Source organism: Fusarium flagelliforme (genome assembly GCF_020744385.1).
Source record: "Fusarium flagelliforme strain FIESC 12 MPI-CAGE-AA-0113 chromosome Unknown B0J16scaffold_1, whole genome shotgun sequence".
Classification (NCBI taxonomy): Eukaryota; Fungi; Ascomycota; class Sordariomycetes; order Hypocreales; family Nectriaceae; genus Fusarium; species Fusarium flagelliforme.
The window spans coordinates 2,021,045-2,038,256 of NW_025763503.1; the positions used below are offsets into that span (position 1 = coordinate 2,021,045).

General features: G+C 48.0%; 7 protein-coding genes across 7 annotated transcripts; all 7 read right to left on the minus strand.

Moving 5' to 3' along the window:
* Nucleotides 1-39: 39 nt before the first annotated feature.
* B0J16DRAFT_10928 (NADP-dependent oxidoreductase domain-containing protein) lies at nt 40-1,271 on the minus strand. The gene is made up of 3 exons (XM_046121415.1): nt 1,089-1,271; nt 467-1,038; nt 40-414 (listed from the first exon to the last, which is right to left on the minus strand). Exons 1-3 carry the CDS (start codon nt 1,138-1,140, stop codon nt 49-51), a joined length of 990 nt encoding a protein of 329 aa, XP_045988639.1. The 5' UTR covers nt 1,141-1,271; the 3' UTR covers nt 40-48.
* A 1-nt stretch (nt 1,272) lies between these two features.
* On the minus strand, nt 1,273-2,760 carry B0J16DRAFT_10927 (uncharacterized protein). Its single transcript, XM_046121414.1, has one exon. It carries the CDS (start codon nt 2,654-2,656, stop codon nt 1,676-1,678), a length of 981 nt encoding a protein of 326 aa, XP_045988640.1. The 5' UTR covers nt 2,657-2,760; the 3' UTR covers nt 1,273-1,675.
* Nucleotides 2,761-5,109, minus strand: B0J16DRAFT_10926 (uncharacterized protein). The gene is made up of 3 exons (XM_046121413.1): nt 4,545-5,109; nt 4,065-4,467; nt 2,761-4,015 (listed from the first exon to the last, which is right to left on the minus strand). Exons 1-3 carry the CDS (start codon nt 4,714-4,716, stop codon nt 2,866-2,868), a joined length of 1,725 nt encoding a protein of 574 aa, XP_045988641.1. The 5' UTR covers nt 4,717-5,109; the 3' UTR covers nt 2,761-2,865.
* Nucleotides 5,110-5,786: 677 nt separating this feature from the next.
* B0J16DRAFT_377462 (uncharacterized protein) lies at nt 5,787-7,103 on the minus strand (the record flags this gene model as incomplete). The annotated part of the gene is made up of 1 exon (XM_046130846.1): nt 5,787-7,103. One exon carries the CDS (start codon nt 7,101-7,103, stop codon nt 5,787-5,789), a length of 1,317 nt encoding a protein of 438 aa, XP_045988642.1.
* Nucleotides 7,104-8,734: 1,631 nt separating this feature from the next.
* B0J16DRAFT_327212 (PLC-like phosphodiesterase) lies at nt 8,735-10,589 on the minus strand. Its single transcript, XM_046126076.1, has one exon. It carries the CDS (start codon nt 10,459-10,461, stop codon nt 8,848-8,850), a length of 1,614 nt encoding a protein of 537 aa, XP_045988643.1. The 5' UTR covers nt 10,462-10,589; the 3' UTR covers nt 8,735-8,847.
* Nucleotides 10,590-11,426: 837 nt separating this feature from the next.
* Nucleotides 11,427-12,098, minus strand: B0J16DRAFT_359540 (P-loop containing nucleoside triphosphate hydrolase protein; the record flags this gene model as incomplete). The annotated part of the gene is made up of 2 exons (XM_046129658.1): nt 11,427-12,010; nt 12,065-12,098. The coding sequence occupies 2 exons, from the start codon at nt 12,096-12,098 to the stop codon at nt 11,427-11,429; spliced, it is 618 nt and encodes a 205-aa protein (XP_045988644.1).
* A 721-nt stretch (nt 12,099-12,819) lies between these two features.
* Nucleotides 12,820-13,551, minus strand: B0J16DRAFT_390878 (uncharacterized protein; the record flags this gene model as incomplete). The annotated part of the gene is made up of 1 exon (XM_046131903.1): nt 12,820-13,551. One exon carries the CDS (start codon nt 13,549-13,551, stop codon nt 12,925-12,927), a length of 627 nt encoding a protein of 208 aa, XP_045988645.1. The 3' UTR covers nt 12,820-12,924.
* Nucleotides 13,552-17,212: the final 3,661 nt, after the last annotated feature.

Below are 17,212 nucleotides of genomic sequence, written 5' to 3' on the forward strand. Positions count from 1 at the left end.
GTTGCATAAGAGTTCTATGAATATGTTCTAACTGGGCATCAGATATCATCAAGTTTCCATCGGCGCGCCATCGGGGTATCGTCCACCGGAAATTTCGAAGGCATCAGCTATTTCATCCAGAGTGTTCATCTCTTCTTCCGAAAGCGGAATGTGTTGAGCATTCTCGTCGATTCTGGCTGCTGTGGTCGCTCCAGGTGCTGGGATTATAGTAGGAAGTCCTTTGCGGCCGTTCAGACCCCTCACCCAGTTAATGGCGAGCTGTACTGGGGTGATACTCCTCTTTTCAGCTACAGCCTTGACTTGTTCGACAAGCTTGAGATTGTGCTGGAAAGCCTCGGGTTGGAATCGAGGAAAGAAGCTAGCAATTCCCTGGCCTTGGAACTCGGAGCTGTTGGCGAAGCGGCCAGTAAGCATCTGTGATGGTTGTTAGTTATGTGAAAGTTCTAGGTGGAGCAGATACACTTACGCCACGTCCGAGAGGTGCGTAGGCCATGATGGGGATGTTATGTTTTGCACAAGCGGCAGCAACGCCGTTGTGTAGGATGTCTGTGCTAAACAAGCTGAGCTCAACCTCAACGAGACCGATCTTGACAATCTTGGCAGCCTCTTCGATGGTGGCAGCACTACACTCCGAGAGAGCAACACCACCAATCTTGCCAGTGTCGACGTACTCCTTCTGGATGACGCTGAGAGTTGTTGCAAAGGGAACCTTGTGATCTCGTCTTGATGGCGCGAATAGGTCAAGCTTCTTAGTCCCACCGAGCTGGTCAATCACATTATCAATGGATCTTCGAACATTCTCAGGGGATCCGTCGAGCTTAAATGTCTCAGCTTCGTAGGTTCCCTTCATGGCTATGGTGATCTTGTCGGCATCCTCGGGATATTTTGTGAAGTAGGCCTTGAGAAGAGTCATGCTGTTATATTCTGGGGTGCCATAGAACTCGGCGCCGCTCCAGAGGGTGCAGCCATTGTTGAAGGCGGCGCGCATAGCTTCAACAGCTTGATCTAGAGGAGTTGGGTCGGGACGCCAGGTGAAGCCTTATACATTGTTAGCTTCTTACGCCTCTCTTCAACGAGAATTCGCTTACCCATGAGGCCGTAGGCAACAGGGCCAACTTGCTTTCCAAGAATCTCAGTCATGTTAGTGAGTATAGTAGAGTGTTACGAAGTTGGTGTTGATGATATCAGTAAAGGAGGTCTTGCGGGGTGTTTTGAGAAGACACAATGATTTATTTATACTCAACAGAGACAAAGTATTTTATCTGGTTTTGATCATTATCAATCAACGATGTCGACTCACAACTACGGTGATGATGATGCGCCACTCCGATCCATCGGCATTACAGCTTCAGTATGACATAAACCCGATGCCGTATTCCGTAAACCCGCCGCACTGAATAAGAGGTCATATTGCATGCATAAGCCATATTCAACCAAAACGGAAATAAGACGTCAACTCATTTGTCTTAGTTCGGATTCTCGGGTCTTGGACGCATAACAAGTAGCTGTCGTATTACGAAGCTACCTACTGCTAGCTAACAGTTTGTTTTATGGATAAGTGATGAGTATCTGTTTGACAGAAACGATTTCTCACTGAATTCAATGATTGGGGATACAAAATTCCGAATGTCCGGCTAATGCAGACTGTTGCGTCTCCATAATAGTGGTGATAGCCTCAAAGTTCAATCAAGATGCCCTCATTTTGCGTCTCCGGCTCTTTCACCACTTCATTCCCCATCGCCAGCTTCTTCTCAAACTCCTTCTCAAGATTGTCCTCCGCATCGGCCTCCGATAAATTCTCATACAGATCCGCCAGTTGCACGTCGATACGCTTAGCACGACCTCTGAACTTCGGCTTCTTCTTCATAGAGCCGGCCAATTTCTTATCCATTCGGCGAGCACTCGTTATATCCGCGGCACGAAGCACCTCTGGAGGCATAGGTATGACACCCCGTGCCTGAAGCCACCAGTCAGGGAACTGTGCGAGGCCAACTTCTGCAAGACCCGCTGAGGAGGTGGGCATTGTGTGCTCGTGGTGGCAGTCTGCACCCCATTTGCAGACTCCCTGTTGACACCAGTGTCGACATGGCGAGGGTAGTTGTGAGGATGGAGATGTGGTGTTGGGTGAAATTGATGGTGGTTCTCTCTTGGGGGCAGACTTTGGCTGGACTGGCTGTTGCTGCTGGTTTTCTGGGTTGTGACGGCTCGATGAGAGTCCTTGGGCTGGTTTGAGCTTCTTCTGGGGCGTGGGAGACTGAGATGATGCTGGGGTGGATGCCCTTAGGTTCTGGTCTTCTTGATGACCATCGTAAGAGCCCGATGGACTCAAGTTGGTAGTATCTGGCATTGTCATTGATGTACACTCAGTATCTTCGTCCACTTCATAGCTTGCAAGAATCTCCTCCTCAGTAACGGATGCAAATCGAAGTTTGTAGATATGCTGCTCTGCATGAACGACTCCCAGGTTTCCCATGTCCTTGGTCTCGTCTGGCGATAAACTTCGCGGGACGCCGACGACATCTACCCAACCAGGCAAGAGGTCGGCGGGAATGAGAGGCACAGCAGTTGCGGGCTGGGCTATGATCTGGCCTGTAGGCGTGATCTTCTCGGCCCCGGGTCTGATCAGGAAGAACTGAGGCTTCGGGACGAAAGTCATGATGACGATGACTACTGTGGTTGTGATGAGGAAAGAATACCGAACATCATAGTTTCTAGCTGGGAAAGGTTGGAGACATAAGCCTAGGGTAGCAATTCTTTTATATCATTCGGTTAAATGTTTGCCAGTTGTGAAGTGACCCATGGACTGTGTTTGCTGCAGTACAAACAAGCACAAAGGCATATGCAGCTCAAATAAGTTTTTGTCATCTATCGAGCCTCCACACGAATCTTGACATCCAAGCCATCCACGCAGTAACCCAATTGCCTGGGTCCGTCTTTAAGCTCAACTTCTCTCTTAACCCATCTTCCTGGTTTGCCTGTGTTTTCTTCTTCCTCAGCAGCGTTTGCATCGACATCTTTACGTTCCCTCTCTTCCTCGGCTTCCTCCTCGTCACTGCTTTCACCCTCTTGATCGTCAAAGCCAGCGACAGGATCCCATTCTCCTGTTTCCCAGATAAGGCCAAGTTTGAGCGGCGACAAGCCAAAGAGTTTTCCAGCAATCCCCTTGACGGCGTATATGTCGTAGGACTTGGGAATCTTTGTTGATTTCTCTTCGCCTCCTTCTAGATGGAAGCCAACAGTGACCAAACGAGCCTCCAAAAACGCTTGATTGACTTCTGACCTACGTACAATGTTTGGTGCGCCGTAAATCTCGCATAGTTCTGTGTAACGGGGATGCAGCGCTAAGACCTCTGCTTCAGCCTCTTCCGGTGCAGCCGCAAGCTGCTTTCCGATCCGAGAGAGGTAAAACATTTCAGCATTTGTTCGATCAGCTGGTGTGACTTGACTGAAGTTGAGTGATTTGAGTGAAGCCAATCGAGCAATGGTAAACATGTGAGACTCTTCTGAAGAGGATGCTTTGGCATCGGCGTCGGCAGCATCATAAAATGGATTGTGGCCAATCCTCAATCCAACCAAACCAGGGAAATGTTTGGGGAGCTGGTCCACGAATGTCCATGACTGAATGTTGTTATATGAAACATCAAGGTACTGGACGCTTTCTGAAAAGATTGGGCCTTCAACGCCCTCTGGTGCGATTGCAGTGATGTTGTTTCCCTTGAGATGAATGTTGCGCAAAGAAGTAAGTGAAGTGAGAGTGCTAACATCGACAAACGTGCTGAACTCGTTGATTTCAAGATTGATAGATGTCAAAGTTAACGGAAGGGTGCCGTAGTTTAGTTCCGGGATAGATTGAAGTTGGTTTGATCCAGCATCAAGAGCGGCTAGCGACGGACACTTTGTTGCGATGTGACAAACTTCTTCCCAACTCATTGCTGTTTCCTCCAGGGATAGTTCCTTGACGTTACTGAGAACATTCTCAGTTTTATTGTCCAAAATCTCCTGAAATCGATTGCCACTGTGGTCGATTAGCAAAGAGGTCGCCTTTCTTGGGTGATATCACAAACTTGAGGGTAAGATGCTGGAGGTTTGGTAGCTCACGGCAAATATCAAAGACAGGGTCAAGCCGCTCAAACAGGTTGCGACTAAGATCCAGCTGTGTAATTTTGGGACACGTTTTGGAGATGATTCCCTCACTCTCGTCCTCTGCTCTTGCGTTGGCGACTTGAAGGTCCTCCAGGATCACCACACTAAGCTCGCCAATATTGGCTTGCTTCTTGCGGATCTTCTCAAACCCAACCTCCTCAGCACGCTTCCCGAAGAATATGATCTCCTCTGCTGCCCTCCTTCCGTCTGGAAGCGTGTATTCGCCGGCATATTTGTGGTTGACGGCTGCCAGGAAGTGACGCGGCGGGTCAGCCGGTCGAGAAGGACGCACAAATGAAGCAGCGGTGGGGAATTTAGATTTGCCTGTGAGAGTCCGTCAGTTTTTGTTAAAGCAAACGCAGGCAGAATGAGCCTGTTTGGAGTTGAGTGTTTCATCTTACAAGTGAAATAGCGAACGCCCTTGTGACACCCGTCATGTTTGCCTCGGGCTGAGTCGTCCCATTCTACACCCAGCCATGTCCCTGTTGTGCCTGCGACTTCGCCGATGAATCTCACTGTGCAGAGAGCGCCATCATAAGATATACGCTGTCCGATACGGTGTGATGTTGACATTTTTGTCCTCTGTGAGATTTCGGTAGGGGTTATGAAGGTGTTGCTTCGCTGGACATATTAGACGTTATTGGGTGGGAGGTTGCGAGTGGAAATTCCCACTACGCCAGAATTTCATGGTTGTACTAGGTATGATAGGTGCAGCATCAATTGGCGTCAGATGGACAACGATAGTAATATTCTACGACTTATCAATTAATTATTAATTCGGTATGAGTCCCATACGTAGTACTTTTTAGGCTCATATATTTTCTCGCAGTATTGTTAGAAAGTTAAGACAAGGTGCACGTTGGAGCCTGGAAGCAAATCTCTGTTGGACTGATCGCGACTGTGCTTGAGTCTTTAATTAATGACGGGAGCTAGCTCTTTCGAATACGTAGAAGCATTAAACTAAAGCTTGCCAAAAGTAATTTGATTTGTATCGTATCATTATGGTAAAATAGTCTGACATTTTCAGCAAATCATGATATATCCAAAATGCAATCTTGCCACAGGGTAAGGTAACTTGACCAGTTCAACAGCATCCACTTTTACAGCTCCTCAACTTACCGCCAACATCATCGCTTTCACTGTACACAAAGAACTCACCATGTCGTCTTCTTCTATCGAATGTGAGCATCGTTGTGCTCAGATGCTGTCAATGGCAATGTTTCTTCAGGATGTATCTACTCGCACCGACCTCTTCAATCCAAAACGCTCCAGTTCAAAGCCTCAGCAACCCCTAGCTATCCCCTCATCAAATCAACCACGTCCTGATGCGTCGACTGAACAAGTCAGCCAGTTACCCGATAGAACTATCTAATGATGAACAAATAGGGGCTATCCCTGTGCTCGATCAATAAAATTCGGGTAAGACTTTAACGATTCATAGACATCACCATTTATCACGGCTATCACGCGTTCGGGTCTTAAGAACAAGCGGCTAACATGTACTCAAGGAAAATCAATTGGTAAAATGCTAGTTATGGTTCATACTAAATCTAGCTACTGTCATCAGGGGTAGAGAGTGTCGGTCGTTAAATGTACATGCTCAACAATTTTCATGTGGCATTCTGGTATCGTGTCGCTCAAAATCAATTCACTCGACCAACCTTTCCCTTGGCCTGGTCACATTCCTCGAGGAAGCGATAAATTCCCTCGAGACCCTCGTAGCTTTCCGACTGTCCAGCTACTGAACTGGCCGGGGGTGACATCGTCTCGTATCCGTCAGTCTCAGCCAACCACGGGTTGTCAGTCATTTCGTCCAAACACTCAGCGTGAACAAAATATTCCTCGTCAAGAGTCGAGATCTCATCGGTATCATAACCTTTCAAAGACCGAAGTGATACACTTTGCGGCTTGGCGCTATCAGGGGCAAATGGGAACTTGAGGGCCACTGGAACACCGGCAGCGTCGTCAAACTCGGGATCTTGACCCACCACACCGCGCTGAATCCCAAGATCATCGCATAATCGCTCGATGGTTTCAGCGTCGACGCCAGGGAAGCGAACTCGAAGAGTGTTGTGCTTTTCTAATAAAACTGGAAGGTCACCTAAAATCGCAAGCTTCCGGAGGTCGGTATCGACCGCTCTGAGATCCTGTAATGCTCGGCCAAAGTCAGAAGCCAGAACATCAAGGAAACCCTCGGTGTTAAGAGAAGCACCGGCGGCAGCAGCCTCGGCCTTGAAACCAGAGGTCTCGGAGGCAAAGGGAATGGCAGCGGCAAGAGGGCTAAGAGCTGTAACGGTGGGGCTGAGGTTGAAGTCAACGTAAGCGCCGGGGGTGTTGTTGGAGAAGGCGGAGAGCTTGTTCATGGCCTGGTCTTCAACAGGCGAAACCGCTCGGTACTGTCGATCACCTCGAGGGCTGAGGCCATCATAGCGAAGCTTCTGGCCAGAAAGGAAGAATGCTCTCATAGCTTGAGAGACATTCTGCACGACCTGGGCCGGAGCGGCCGGACCATGGGAGAAGTATCGAGCACTTCCTCCAAGGCTATATCCACCAGCACTTCGGGGGAAAGCACCGCCCGTCAAATTGGGACGGAGAGCGTTGGCAAAAGGAGCTCGACCAGAGAACTGCGCAACACGTCGTGAAGTGTTGGAGCTTGGGAGCTTAGATCGGTCGAAGCGAGCAGCCTTGGGCTCGGAGCTAACGAACCTCCGAATGACTCGGTTAACGTTCTGGGCCGTGGAGCTCGAAAACCATCGACCGGTATGGCGTCTCTGCTGTCGAAGAGCAGCAACGGGGTGAATCGGCTGTCGAGCAACTCTGGCGGATCTGAGTGTAAGATGGTTTTGCAGGGGCCGTGCTATCACATCGAGTTTGGTCCGAACCACGTTTGTGGTTTTGGCCACGGCGACTCGCAGGAGCTGCCGGGTCGCTGGACCCCACAACGCCTGTAAGGACGCCATAGTGAAGTTGTGCTTTATTTTAACTCCAACTCGGTTGGAAAATAGGTTGGAGAGTTCAAGTACAACGCATACATCCAGGGCGCTTTGAGACCCTTTATGGCGGTGATAATTCGCCACATCATGCGCCACACGGAAGGGGTCGGGTGGCGGATTGCGGGGTCCAGCTAGAGCCAAACCGGACTAGGGCATGTGTACAGTCAGCAATTCCAACCTCCACCAGCAATAAATTTTCTTGACTTTGTGCTTTCTTCGCTGAAAACCTCTTCTCTTCATTCCTCAAGGTCTGGCTCGCGCACGCGATGCGAAAGCGTTGTTAATTCTGCGCAGCCATGACCTTTGCTCTTTTCTAGGTAAGACTCTACTCTTCTCCTGCTTTCTTGTCTGCTTTTTATGATGAACATCATACACGAACAATCCAAATCAGACCAACCAATGGTGATTTAGCAATCTCTAGAATTACACTGAGAAAGCTTTGGACTTCAGCATTTGCAGGACGTCTTTGTCTTGAATCCTTTACTGACCAGTCACCAGTTGTTTTAGTTTTCTTGCTATCCATCTGCTGGACGCGCTTGCCGGTCGAGCGCGTCAACTTTTGCTACAAACTCAAAAGGTTGGTACACTTTTTTCTTTCTTCACATTCCTCCCCCTCTCCGTATGATGATCAAAACGACACCTTAGGGATTCCTCATTCTTAATATACTATGTGGATACTGTTGTATTAGTTTCAGCCTTGTCTGACTGGAGATCACAACGCACTTTTGCTTGCCTCACTCTATCATGACCGCAATTGCTAACTCGCGTTTGTCAATAGGTAATGCTCTTTGCCCTCCTCATATCGAGCTCTCCCTGGCCACTGTATGATGAAGATTTGAACGAACGGGCGGACATAAACGAGTACTGCTGCCTCCCGCCCTAGAAAAGCAAGGACGTACAAATCCTTGTGGTGGGTGTGTAGTGGGACCTCTTGTTGATACTTCGTCACCTGATCGTGGCTATCTTGGAAATGGATTCTTGTCGATGTCTGGTTGAGGAACCGGTGGCTGACTGTTGAGGATCTAGGTACCTAGACAAAGAATTCTTTCTCTTGCACATCCATCTCTTTCGTGATGAGTTATTTCAAAATTGTATTCACACTGTTTGATTCGGGATCCTCGGATTCTGGGACATGAACACAACGTCAACTTCTGATTGATTGGTACGCGACTCACCACTTATCGACATGCTTGGGACCTCATCACTAACTTGACTAGATTGCATCTTGCGCTTTCTTGCACTCAACAAACGATGCGGCCATGCTGACTCCGTCGTAGGTAAACCAAGAGATACGCGAATGCCACTCCAACATTTATGGTAAGGAAAAACTTTTTTATTCATACACATCGACCCCCACCATATGATGACAACGCTATTATTAGCTTTATCCGAGTTCATCGTGACGAACAACCTATTCACCTTGGAGAACTGATCTGGTTCCCTTCATATTCTTTGTTATGAGATATTTTGGAGAACGTTGCAGCTAACAAGCTTTGACAGATTCACGGTTATGAGAATTTCATACATCTCTTCCGATAGATAACATCACGACCATTCAATGAATATTATTCTTTAATAACCATCGAGACTTTTCCCATGCTGTATAATATTGTGCTTGCCATTGTGAATGATATGTCTAAGTGTCTATTCAAGTAAAAATGATATCTAAACTTTTGTGTCGTGGTATCTAAATGCCAAACGCCCATTCCTATCACTGCTGCGCTGACCTCATGAGCTGCAGTCTTGCATTCATTCCAACAATGCAACGGATCAGATCCCAGTCATCTTTATGACCTACCCAGTCAGTAACAACGATGCCGGTGGCTGCTGAGCCGATCTTGAGCTTGTTGGGTCCCTTGCCTTCCTCTCCATGGCACATGCAGAGGTATTCGATGACAGAGGGGTTGACCTTGGCGGCGATGCGCTCTGGCCAACATGTAGCATTGAAGAAGTTGCTTGCTGTCAGAAAGTTGATGATGAACGGAGGCAGATTGGCACCCTCTCTATGACCATTCAAGCCAGTGAGGGCAAATGTCTGTTCAGCAGCGCGCTCGAGTTGTCGGCGGCAGAACTCGATCTTCTTCTGGATGTTCTGACTCTCGGTGACTGTATAGAAATCCTGAACGTGGATATGCTCTCCTTCACCCACCTTTCCATCTTCGCAATTGTCAGGCCAGTCGCCTGCATCGATACCCCAACCACAGCCATCCCAGCATGAGCTCTGCATTTCCTCATCCAAGTGAAATCGTCGGACGATAATAATGCGGCCACGAGCACCGCCTAGAGTGGGAATTCTGGGCTCAGTCCACCAGCGGTCTTGCCTCTTATCAACGTAGCTGTGCTTCAGGTATTTACCGAGCTGCTCGTCGCTACCTCTGCCAGTACCCTCTCGCTTGATACTCATGATGATGGTTTCGCTGGTGTTCTCGTCGAGGAACTTATAGATGTCTTCGACCATGTCTCTAAAGTACCTGGTTCCAGTCAAAGAGATGGGAAACACACTATGAACAAGAGCAAGATCATCACTGCTGGGGCTTACAGAAACCCGAATATCAAGAAAGCGGACGCCATTCCGGAGCTGCTCTGGAATGTCCACGGCTTGACATCGAACAGAAGGAAGGGCGGTAAAGCATGTTGGTGAGTTGTGTGTGCCAGGAATGGACAGCAAAGGAAGAGGCCAATCGTCGTGAAGTTCTTCCATCCATCTATGAAGCTGAGCAGATGAGAAGATGGCGAGAAAAGTGCCGTTGGGGGTGTAAACGACAGTCAAGTCGTGTTTGCCGCCATCGAGATTCTTCATAACAGACGACTTATTCGAGGGGCTTGGGATATCGACTTCATATTTGCAACCCTCATATTTGAAGGTGAGGCGAACAACCTCCTTGTTCTTATCGGCAGATCGGATCTCGGTATCTTTGACCTCGAAAGGAGCGATATTGACGGATGCTTGCTCCTTGAGAATCGCATCACCTTTCGCATGTGTTTTGTGTGAACTGCTCATGAAGCTTGTCATACTGGAAAGAACACCGCCTGTTCTGACACGATGTCCTTCAAACCTCTCGACCTCGATGAGGTCAATCGGATTTATGGTAAGATTGCGAATGGTGAGATTGGCCATGGCTGCGGTTGTCGTAGAATGAGAATGAGAATGAGATGAGCAAGACGGAATGATGGCGTCTGTTGAGCACCGTTGTAGGAATTTGAGAAAGGCTACTCTGTGAGTCTCGAGCAGATTGAAGCAAGATCTGTTCAGCTCCAAGTAAAGAAAAACCTCCACCAAGTGCACCAACAGACGACAGATCCTTGCGCATACAGCCACGGCCATCAACAAAGTACAGAAACAGAGTTGAGATCTGGTGGAGAGGCGAGAGCTCACGGTGTCGAGCACGGATCATTGTGGTGGGTACCTCGTCTATTGGCTGCTAAAAAGACGGTAAGAGTCTTGGACTTGAAGAAATGCAATGCCTACCATCTTCGCAATTAGCCAATTACTGAAAATTGATAAGGCTCGTTATATCTCCCATTCTTCTTTTTTCTACTTCATGTCTGTTTCCAACGTGCTGAGATATGGAAATGCTGGATACCTCCTTGGACCATGGGACCCACTGTTTCCAAGTGCCTATGTCTCTCCTAGCAGCCATGTTTCTCATAAACAGTTCCAAGAGTTGATTCGAATGAAAGAACAGAAGAGTGCTGGAAGAAGCCCCTGTCTGGCCAAGATGATGATTCGTAAGAGCTTAGTTGTCAGTTGGCTATTCTTGGCGAACAGACTTGGCCTGCAAACAATTGGATGCCACAGTATCGTCACACGCAAGGATGGGGATGTAAGTGACAACATCCGTACTTGATACATTTGACTATGTCGAGTTCAAAGGAGTATACCAGAGACCAAGAGTGTCCTAGTATTAGCGGGTGTCAATGACCATCGGGAAAACAAAAAGGATCGACACCACTTGGTCGACCCGAACCTCTCAACTGGGACAACAATTGGGAAGGGACCAAGAAGAAGGGTGCCCGTGCATTATTTGTCAGAAAGCTACCATTCCATCGGAATGGTTGTGCTTACCAACTGACTGGTGATAGAAACATAGACGCCATGAATACTGCAGCGTAGGGTGTGATGACAGCGGGAATGGTGCTGTAGATACGAACTATTGAGCAAGCTCAGAGACGATGACGATGGCTAAGACAGAAACTGGGCCGTAGTTTGGTGCCGAGTGCTCGAGTTGATAGCATTAGGCCAATACCTGTGTGGCTGACCTTCCAATCACTGCTAACTAAGTAGCCAGCTTATCTGTGGCTTCCAAATGCAAATGCTTCCAGTTCTTCATACGCTTTGCCAAGATCGTCATTAGTGATGACAATATCGTAAACTCCAGAAGTTTCGGCATAATGAAGCTCATCTTTGGCTCGGGTCAGTCGCTTCTGTATGATTTCTTCAGTCTCCGTTTCTCGGCCACGAAGTCGGTCCTCAAGCGTCTTGAGACTCGGAGGTTTTATAAAAACACTGTGTGTATCAAAGCTTCCAGACTCAACGATTGTCTTGACACCCTCGACATCTATGTCAAGTAAAGCAGTAGACCCTTGAAGCTTTTGACAGGCAACGGTATCTTTGCTTGTGCCGTAGTAATTGCCGCTGAAGAGCGTGTGTTCAATTAAACGGCCCCTTGCAATCATTTCCGAGAAGACAGCAGGAGAAACAAAGTGGTACGCAATCCCCTCCCTCTCTCCTGGGCGTGGCTTGCGTGTTGTGTGAGAGACAGTTGCTGAGAACTGGCCTGGGTTGGAATCAATGAGCATTTGCATCAGTGAGCCTTTGCCAACACCAGAAGGACCCGAGATAATGATGGGTCGGATATCATGGGATGAAGCAGCTGAGGAGATATTAGGGCTGCCAAGAAGAGCATGATGGGAACAGTTGTAGCTACCTCGAGCCCGAGAAGAGGTCTTATCCGTCAACATGGTTGTCGGGATTGTCGTATCTAGTGATGGTTGAAGTTGTCTGGATGAAACGAGTGGGATGAGTGAGACGGTGTGAAGGACTCTCATTTACATTTGTTCTCATGAAACTGGTTGTGTCTACTTTGCAAAGCACAGCAGCCTTTTGTGCGAGTGAGTCACAGCTGTGTTGGCGATAGTTAGAGTTCAGTTGCTGCGGACTTCTTCTTCTGTGATGAACCTATTGAACTTTGATCTACCTGGGGAGGTCAAACTTATTGTTCAACTACTGAAATCCTACAAAATGCACATGAAATTGGTTGTGATGTTGGTAAAATGGAAGGGGTCTAATTCTTCAGGTATTGAATTGATAAGGTGATTTATCCAGCAGTCCTTCTGTGATACAAGTACCTAAGCATATGTATTAGGTAGACCAGTGACCTGCTCCTTCTGATCATCTGGGCATCCCATCTGTCTCACATCCATTGCCTCCATATTGGTACTGTCCTCCCTCCCGTCAAGTCATACCTGCAGCAGAAGTAACAATCAACTTCCCAAACCCGATGTGTCCTCTAGTTGTCATCAAAAGGCCGTAAATTCTGCTCATCTCAAAAAACGCTATCTCGAAACAAAAGTCTGAGACTCAAACACAGACAAGAAACGCTTGCATACAGGTTCTCTCCATCACTACACTCATCAGAAACACCAGCGAGTTATTTTGTCTCCCTCTTTCAGAAATAAACGTCCCTGTATCGCCAGTCATCTGGGGAATCATGTCCTTATTATCCAGACATTAGATAGGAACAGATCATAAGTAAAAACCGATATGCCAAGATGTATCTTGGCTGGTTTACTGGCTTGATCGGCGTCTCTTTGCCGGCATAAAGCCTTCATCCTCGTCCTCATCCTCATCGCGAGGTCTTCGGACTGAAGGGACACTGCGTTTTTGAAGGAGCTCGCCGATTACATCTCGGCTTCCGATGACATTGCCTGTGCCTTCAACGACAAGGCCAGCGTCGACATCGATCTTCAGAGGTCGTGGGCATCCAGATTCGTCAATCATTGGGATGCCACAGCGTCCAGAGCTCCCCTCATGCAGAGCCTGTACAACCGCTCTGGCAATAGCATTGGCCTGCTCTGCAGGCGTGGCTGTCAAGCATACAATGTTGTTGCTGCGCGACACCTTTACGGATGTGTCGATGCGTAGACTGATTGGTGAGCTACCCTCGGATGTCTCGTCCTGATCATCAGAGACGTTGCCAGAAAGCAGTGTATTGCCGGCAACTGCTCGACGCTCCGCTTGTTGCATACGATCAGACATATTGGCGATGGAAGTTCGTGCTTCAAGAAGTTGTGTCACCAAAGAAGCGATCTGAGGAGGAATACGTCTTGGGGTATATGCTGGAGGAGGAGTGTTGTCTTTGGGAACGGTGACTTGAGGGTTTTGAGGCTGAGGAGTGCTGTTGGGAGGGTCCATGTTTGTTTTATGTGTGTTGAAGGATATGATGACAGCAGAAGAGCTTTGGATAATTGTGTCTCCGGTTTGTGTGCCCTTTCAAGAAGGTATTAGGTGAATAGGGTGCGGGTGGTAGCTGATTTGCGGAAGAGTAAAGAGGTTGCTGCTAATCCGGAGAGGTCCTGATATCCCAGTATGGCAGGACGATCGTTTATAAAACTTTCTCCACGGTGAGATTGCCGTTTACGCCAACGGGAAGACAAGAACTTGTTCTCGACACAATAGGAAAGGTCGCGATGTAGTATGGTGGTCGAGAGATATGCGCCACCTATGATAGGGTTGTCTCTGGCTTACTAGGCTTGTGGTGACGCGAGAATGAAATGATACACAGGATAGAGTTGAGAGAGAAATTCGGAGATGGATCTGGTATTCACGGAGGGAAGAGTGTTCAGATATAGTTGGACTTAAGGGAGGCCAGGAAAAGGGGGAAACATGCAAGCGAGTCATCTCCTTGACTTTGGTCATGGAGTGTTGGACAATACAGAATAGAACCTATTCAACACCTGATTGATTGTCTGGACGTGGAACCGCGACGGGTTTCTACAGCACAATAGTGCAATCAACAGCAAACAAGATCCGTAGAAGAATCCCATCTACCCGCGCAGGGGAAGAGGGTGGGCGTGTGAAAACATGACATGACATGCATGGACCCTGGTTGAGACTCTGTAAGCCATCATTTCCCATGCAACTACAATAGCTCAAGGTAGGAGGATGAATGGATCCTTCAATCTCAGCCTGAACCTGAACCTGAACCTGACTCTCATGTATAGTAGAGAGTCCTGTAGCTGATTCAGCCAGGATCAAGCCACCAACACAACCGAGGCATCAAGATTATATGTCACAAGCAGGTTCCCGAGGAGGGCAGGGCGTGGCTAAGACGACCAAAGGATACAGCCTCTGAGCCTCAGCCGAAAGTTACGTCCGTTCTGGCGGGTTCAGTTCTGGACTGAACTGAACGGCATTGTGCCCAATGTGCTCTTGTGAGCATTTCCTCAAAGGGCTGATGATGATGATGAATGATAAATATACACGCCCCCTCCACACCCGCAAAAAGGGCTGAAACCAACGCGAGGACCACCTCAATACCATCTCCGTGGAATGGGATGGACTCTAGCACCGGATAGGGCAATGTAAGTACTGTACGTACAAATAGGTGTGTATCAAGACATTAAACATGTGTATTGTAATGTCTTATTTTTGCTTGTTGGCGGGATGCTATTGCCTATTGATAGACGCTGAGGATGGCTGCATAGCTATTTATTTCCTTCTTCGGCGTTTGTTCGTTAACGTTAACTATCAGGTGCTTGTATTCAAACGTTGGCTATTATGCGAGGTTCCTTTTGACAAATGATTTATGAAAGGACTTTATGGCACAGGACCTGCTGTTGTGTTACCATGCTATGCAGTATTCCGATATTATGGTGTTCTGATTATTCAAGTAGTATGTGAGACTGTAGCAGATCAGCAGCAGCCACGAGGAGGATAGCCCAACAAGTTATGCATCCGTCAGAGAGAGAAATTCCGGCATAAAACAAGTGACGATCATTGAAGGTATCGTTGGTAGTCAATCAATCACTTACTACAACCTAGGTCACTAACTTAGTATTGAAAATATTGCCTCATCTTGGTATAGCACCTTCATAGTTCCTCCCTTGCTGAAAAATTTGCCGAATCGACAAGTACTATCCATAGATAATCGGCCAAGTAAGGAAGCAGGGAGAGAGGCAGGTTGGCAGGTAGAAAAGCGGAAGGCGTCAAGTGGCTGTTGAGGCGTAGCTTGGCGGCTTGCAGCTTCCTATTGTCCTCAAAACGCGCTTGGTATTGTTGTCGGATAGCCCCCTCCCTGCCCTGTAAAGTAAGGTCGTTCCCGACCGATTGGGCTGAATCGAGGCACCGGCCACGGGTGACACCTTCCGTCTATTGCCCTCTATTGAAGCTCACTTCGGGCTTAGTGCCCGTAGCACAGACCCGCTTTTACGGAGTCCCGCCGCCTTCCACAACCACCACAGAGTGATTGAGGGTCTCCAAGCTGCTGCCTCCCTTGCAACTTTCATTCTCCAACCTCAGCCAACACAAGGATAAATGTACCATTAACAATCGACAATAGGGAATCTTGCTGGGTTCCCAAAGTACCTATGCACGGCTATGCATGATCCAAAACGGTCACACGCCATCCATCATCCTACGGCAAGCTCTACGACTGGACACCACCTCTATACTGTACAAACAAACAATACCATGTCATCCAATCCATACACACACCTCAGTTCGCCGAACAAGCCTGTCACTTCTTTTGGACCTTCTTGACAACAAGGTAAAGACCCATGTCATTGTCACCGACTATCGCTTAGTAGCAATCATGGCGGCACCATCTGGTATCTACTTCTCCTGTAGATCCTAGGCCAAATCCCAGCTGTGACGACTGCCAAACCATCGCCTCGGTGCTGTTGACTATTCAAGCTTGGGCCTCTTCGCCTCCAAACTGCACCTTTTCTACGCTTCTGAACCTTCAGCGCCTGGACCGTAGTTACCAGCAGAGTGACTACGCTATAATGGCGTGCCGGGACGATCCTCTTCTCATCCGGCCTGCTGGGTCTTGACTCACTGGACCGTGTATGTCGAATATGCTAATTCTTCCAGCCTTGCTACTCGTTATCTACCGTTCGATATTGGCATTATGAGAAGCAATGCAGCGGCTAGCCTTTGCTACATTCTATATGAAACGCCTTTCGGAAACAAGAGACCGTTCCGTTCCGTTCTGTCATATTCTTGTTCTGAAGTATCCGTGGACCAGCAGTGCACATGAAGTATCTGCTTTCTTTCACGTCCTAATACGCCCGATCTGCTTCCAACGGGAAGACTCCATAGCCTTTCGTCAACAACTACCGATGCTGTTAGACGATCGGCTCTCTTTGATCGCCTCACCTAGACATACGTCTTCCGTTTCAAACAAACAATGATGTATATGCACGATGAAAAGATTCTCTTGGCTTGGCGTCCCGCTTGGTTCGATCTCCTTCCACCTCTATGGGTACACACTTCTTTAAAGAACAATGCATACACAGCATGTTAAATGTTATTCCCGTGTTTCAAGACAGGCACTTGAGAGGACACGCCCCCTCCCAGGAAAACTGCTCGAACAACACTTCCGCTCAGGAGATGAATAGGTCCGGATAACTTACTCAACGGGCAAACCTGAGTTGGTTGGTCGAAGATCTAAACCAACAAGCAAACAAATCAGAAGCTTCTAAATATGTGTCATCCTCATATCATGCTCTTCAGCTTCATATTCGCCGAAAATATTCTCCTAGTGGCTCTCATGAGGTCAGATCATTTCGACGAGAGCCAAGTGTAACTGACTGAGTTCTTTCTACCTCTTTAGTACTCAAGAAACCATATATTTATCTCCCGAACATGGCCGGACAAGCGATCTGTAGCTGGCAGAGTAACCTGCCTTGGCAGGTTAAAGTTGTTCTTTGAAGTGCCCGGTTGGAACTCACCGGCCTTCTACATGCAGACGCGCTGGTGCAAAACAAACATCGGTATAATGGAGACTATCTTCGCTATCTTACTAACTGAAAAGTCGGCTGCAACCTACTCCAGTCGAGTCAGTAGCGCGGAG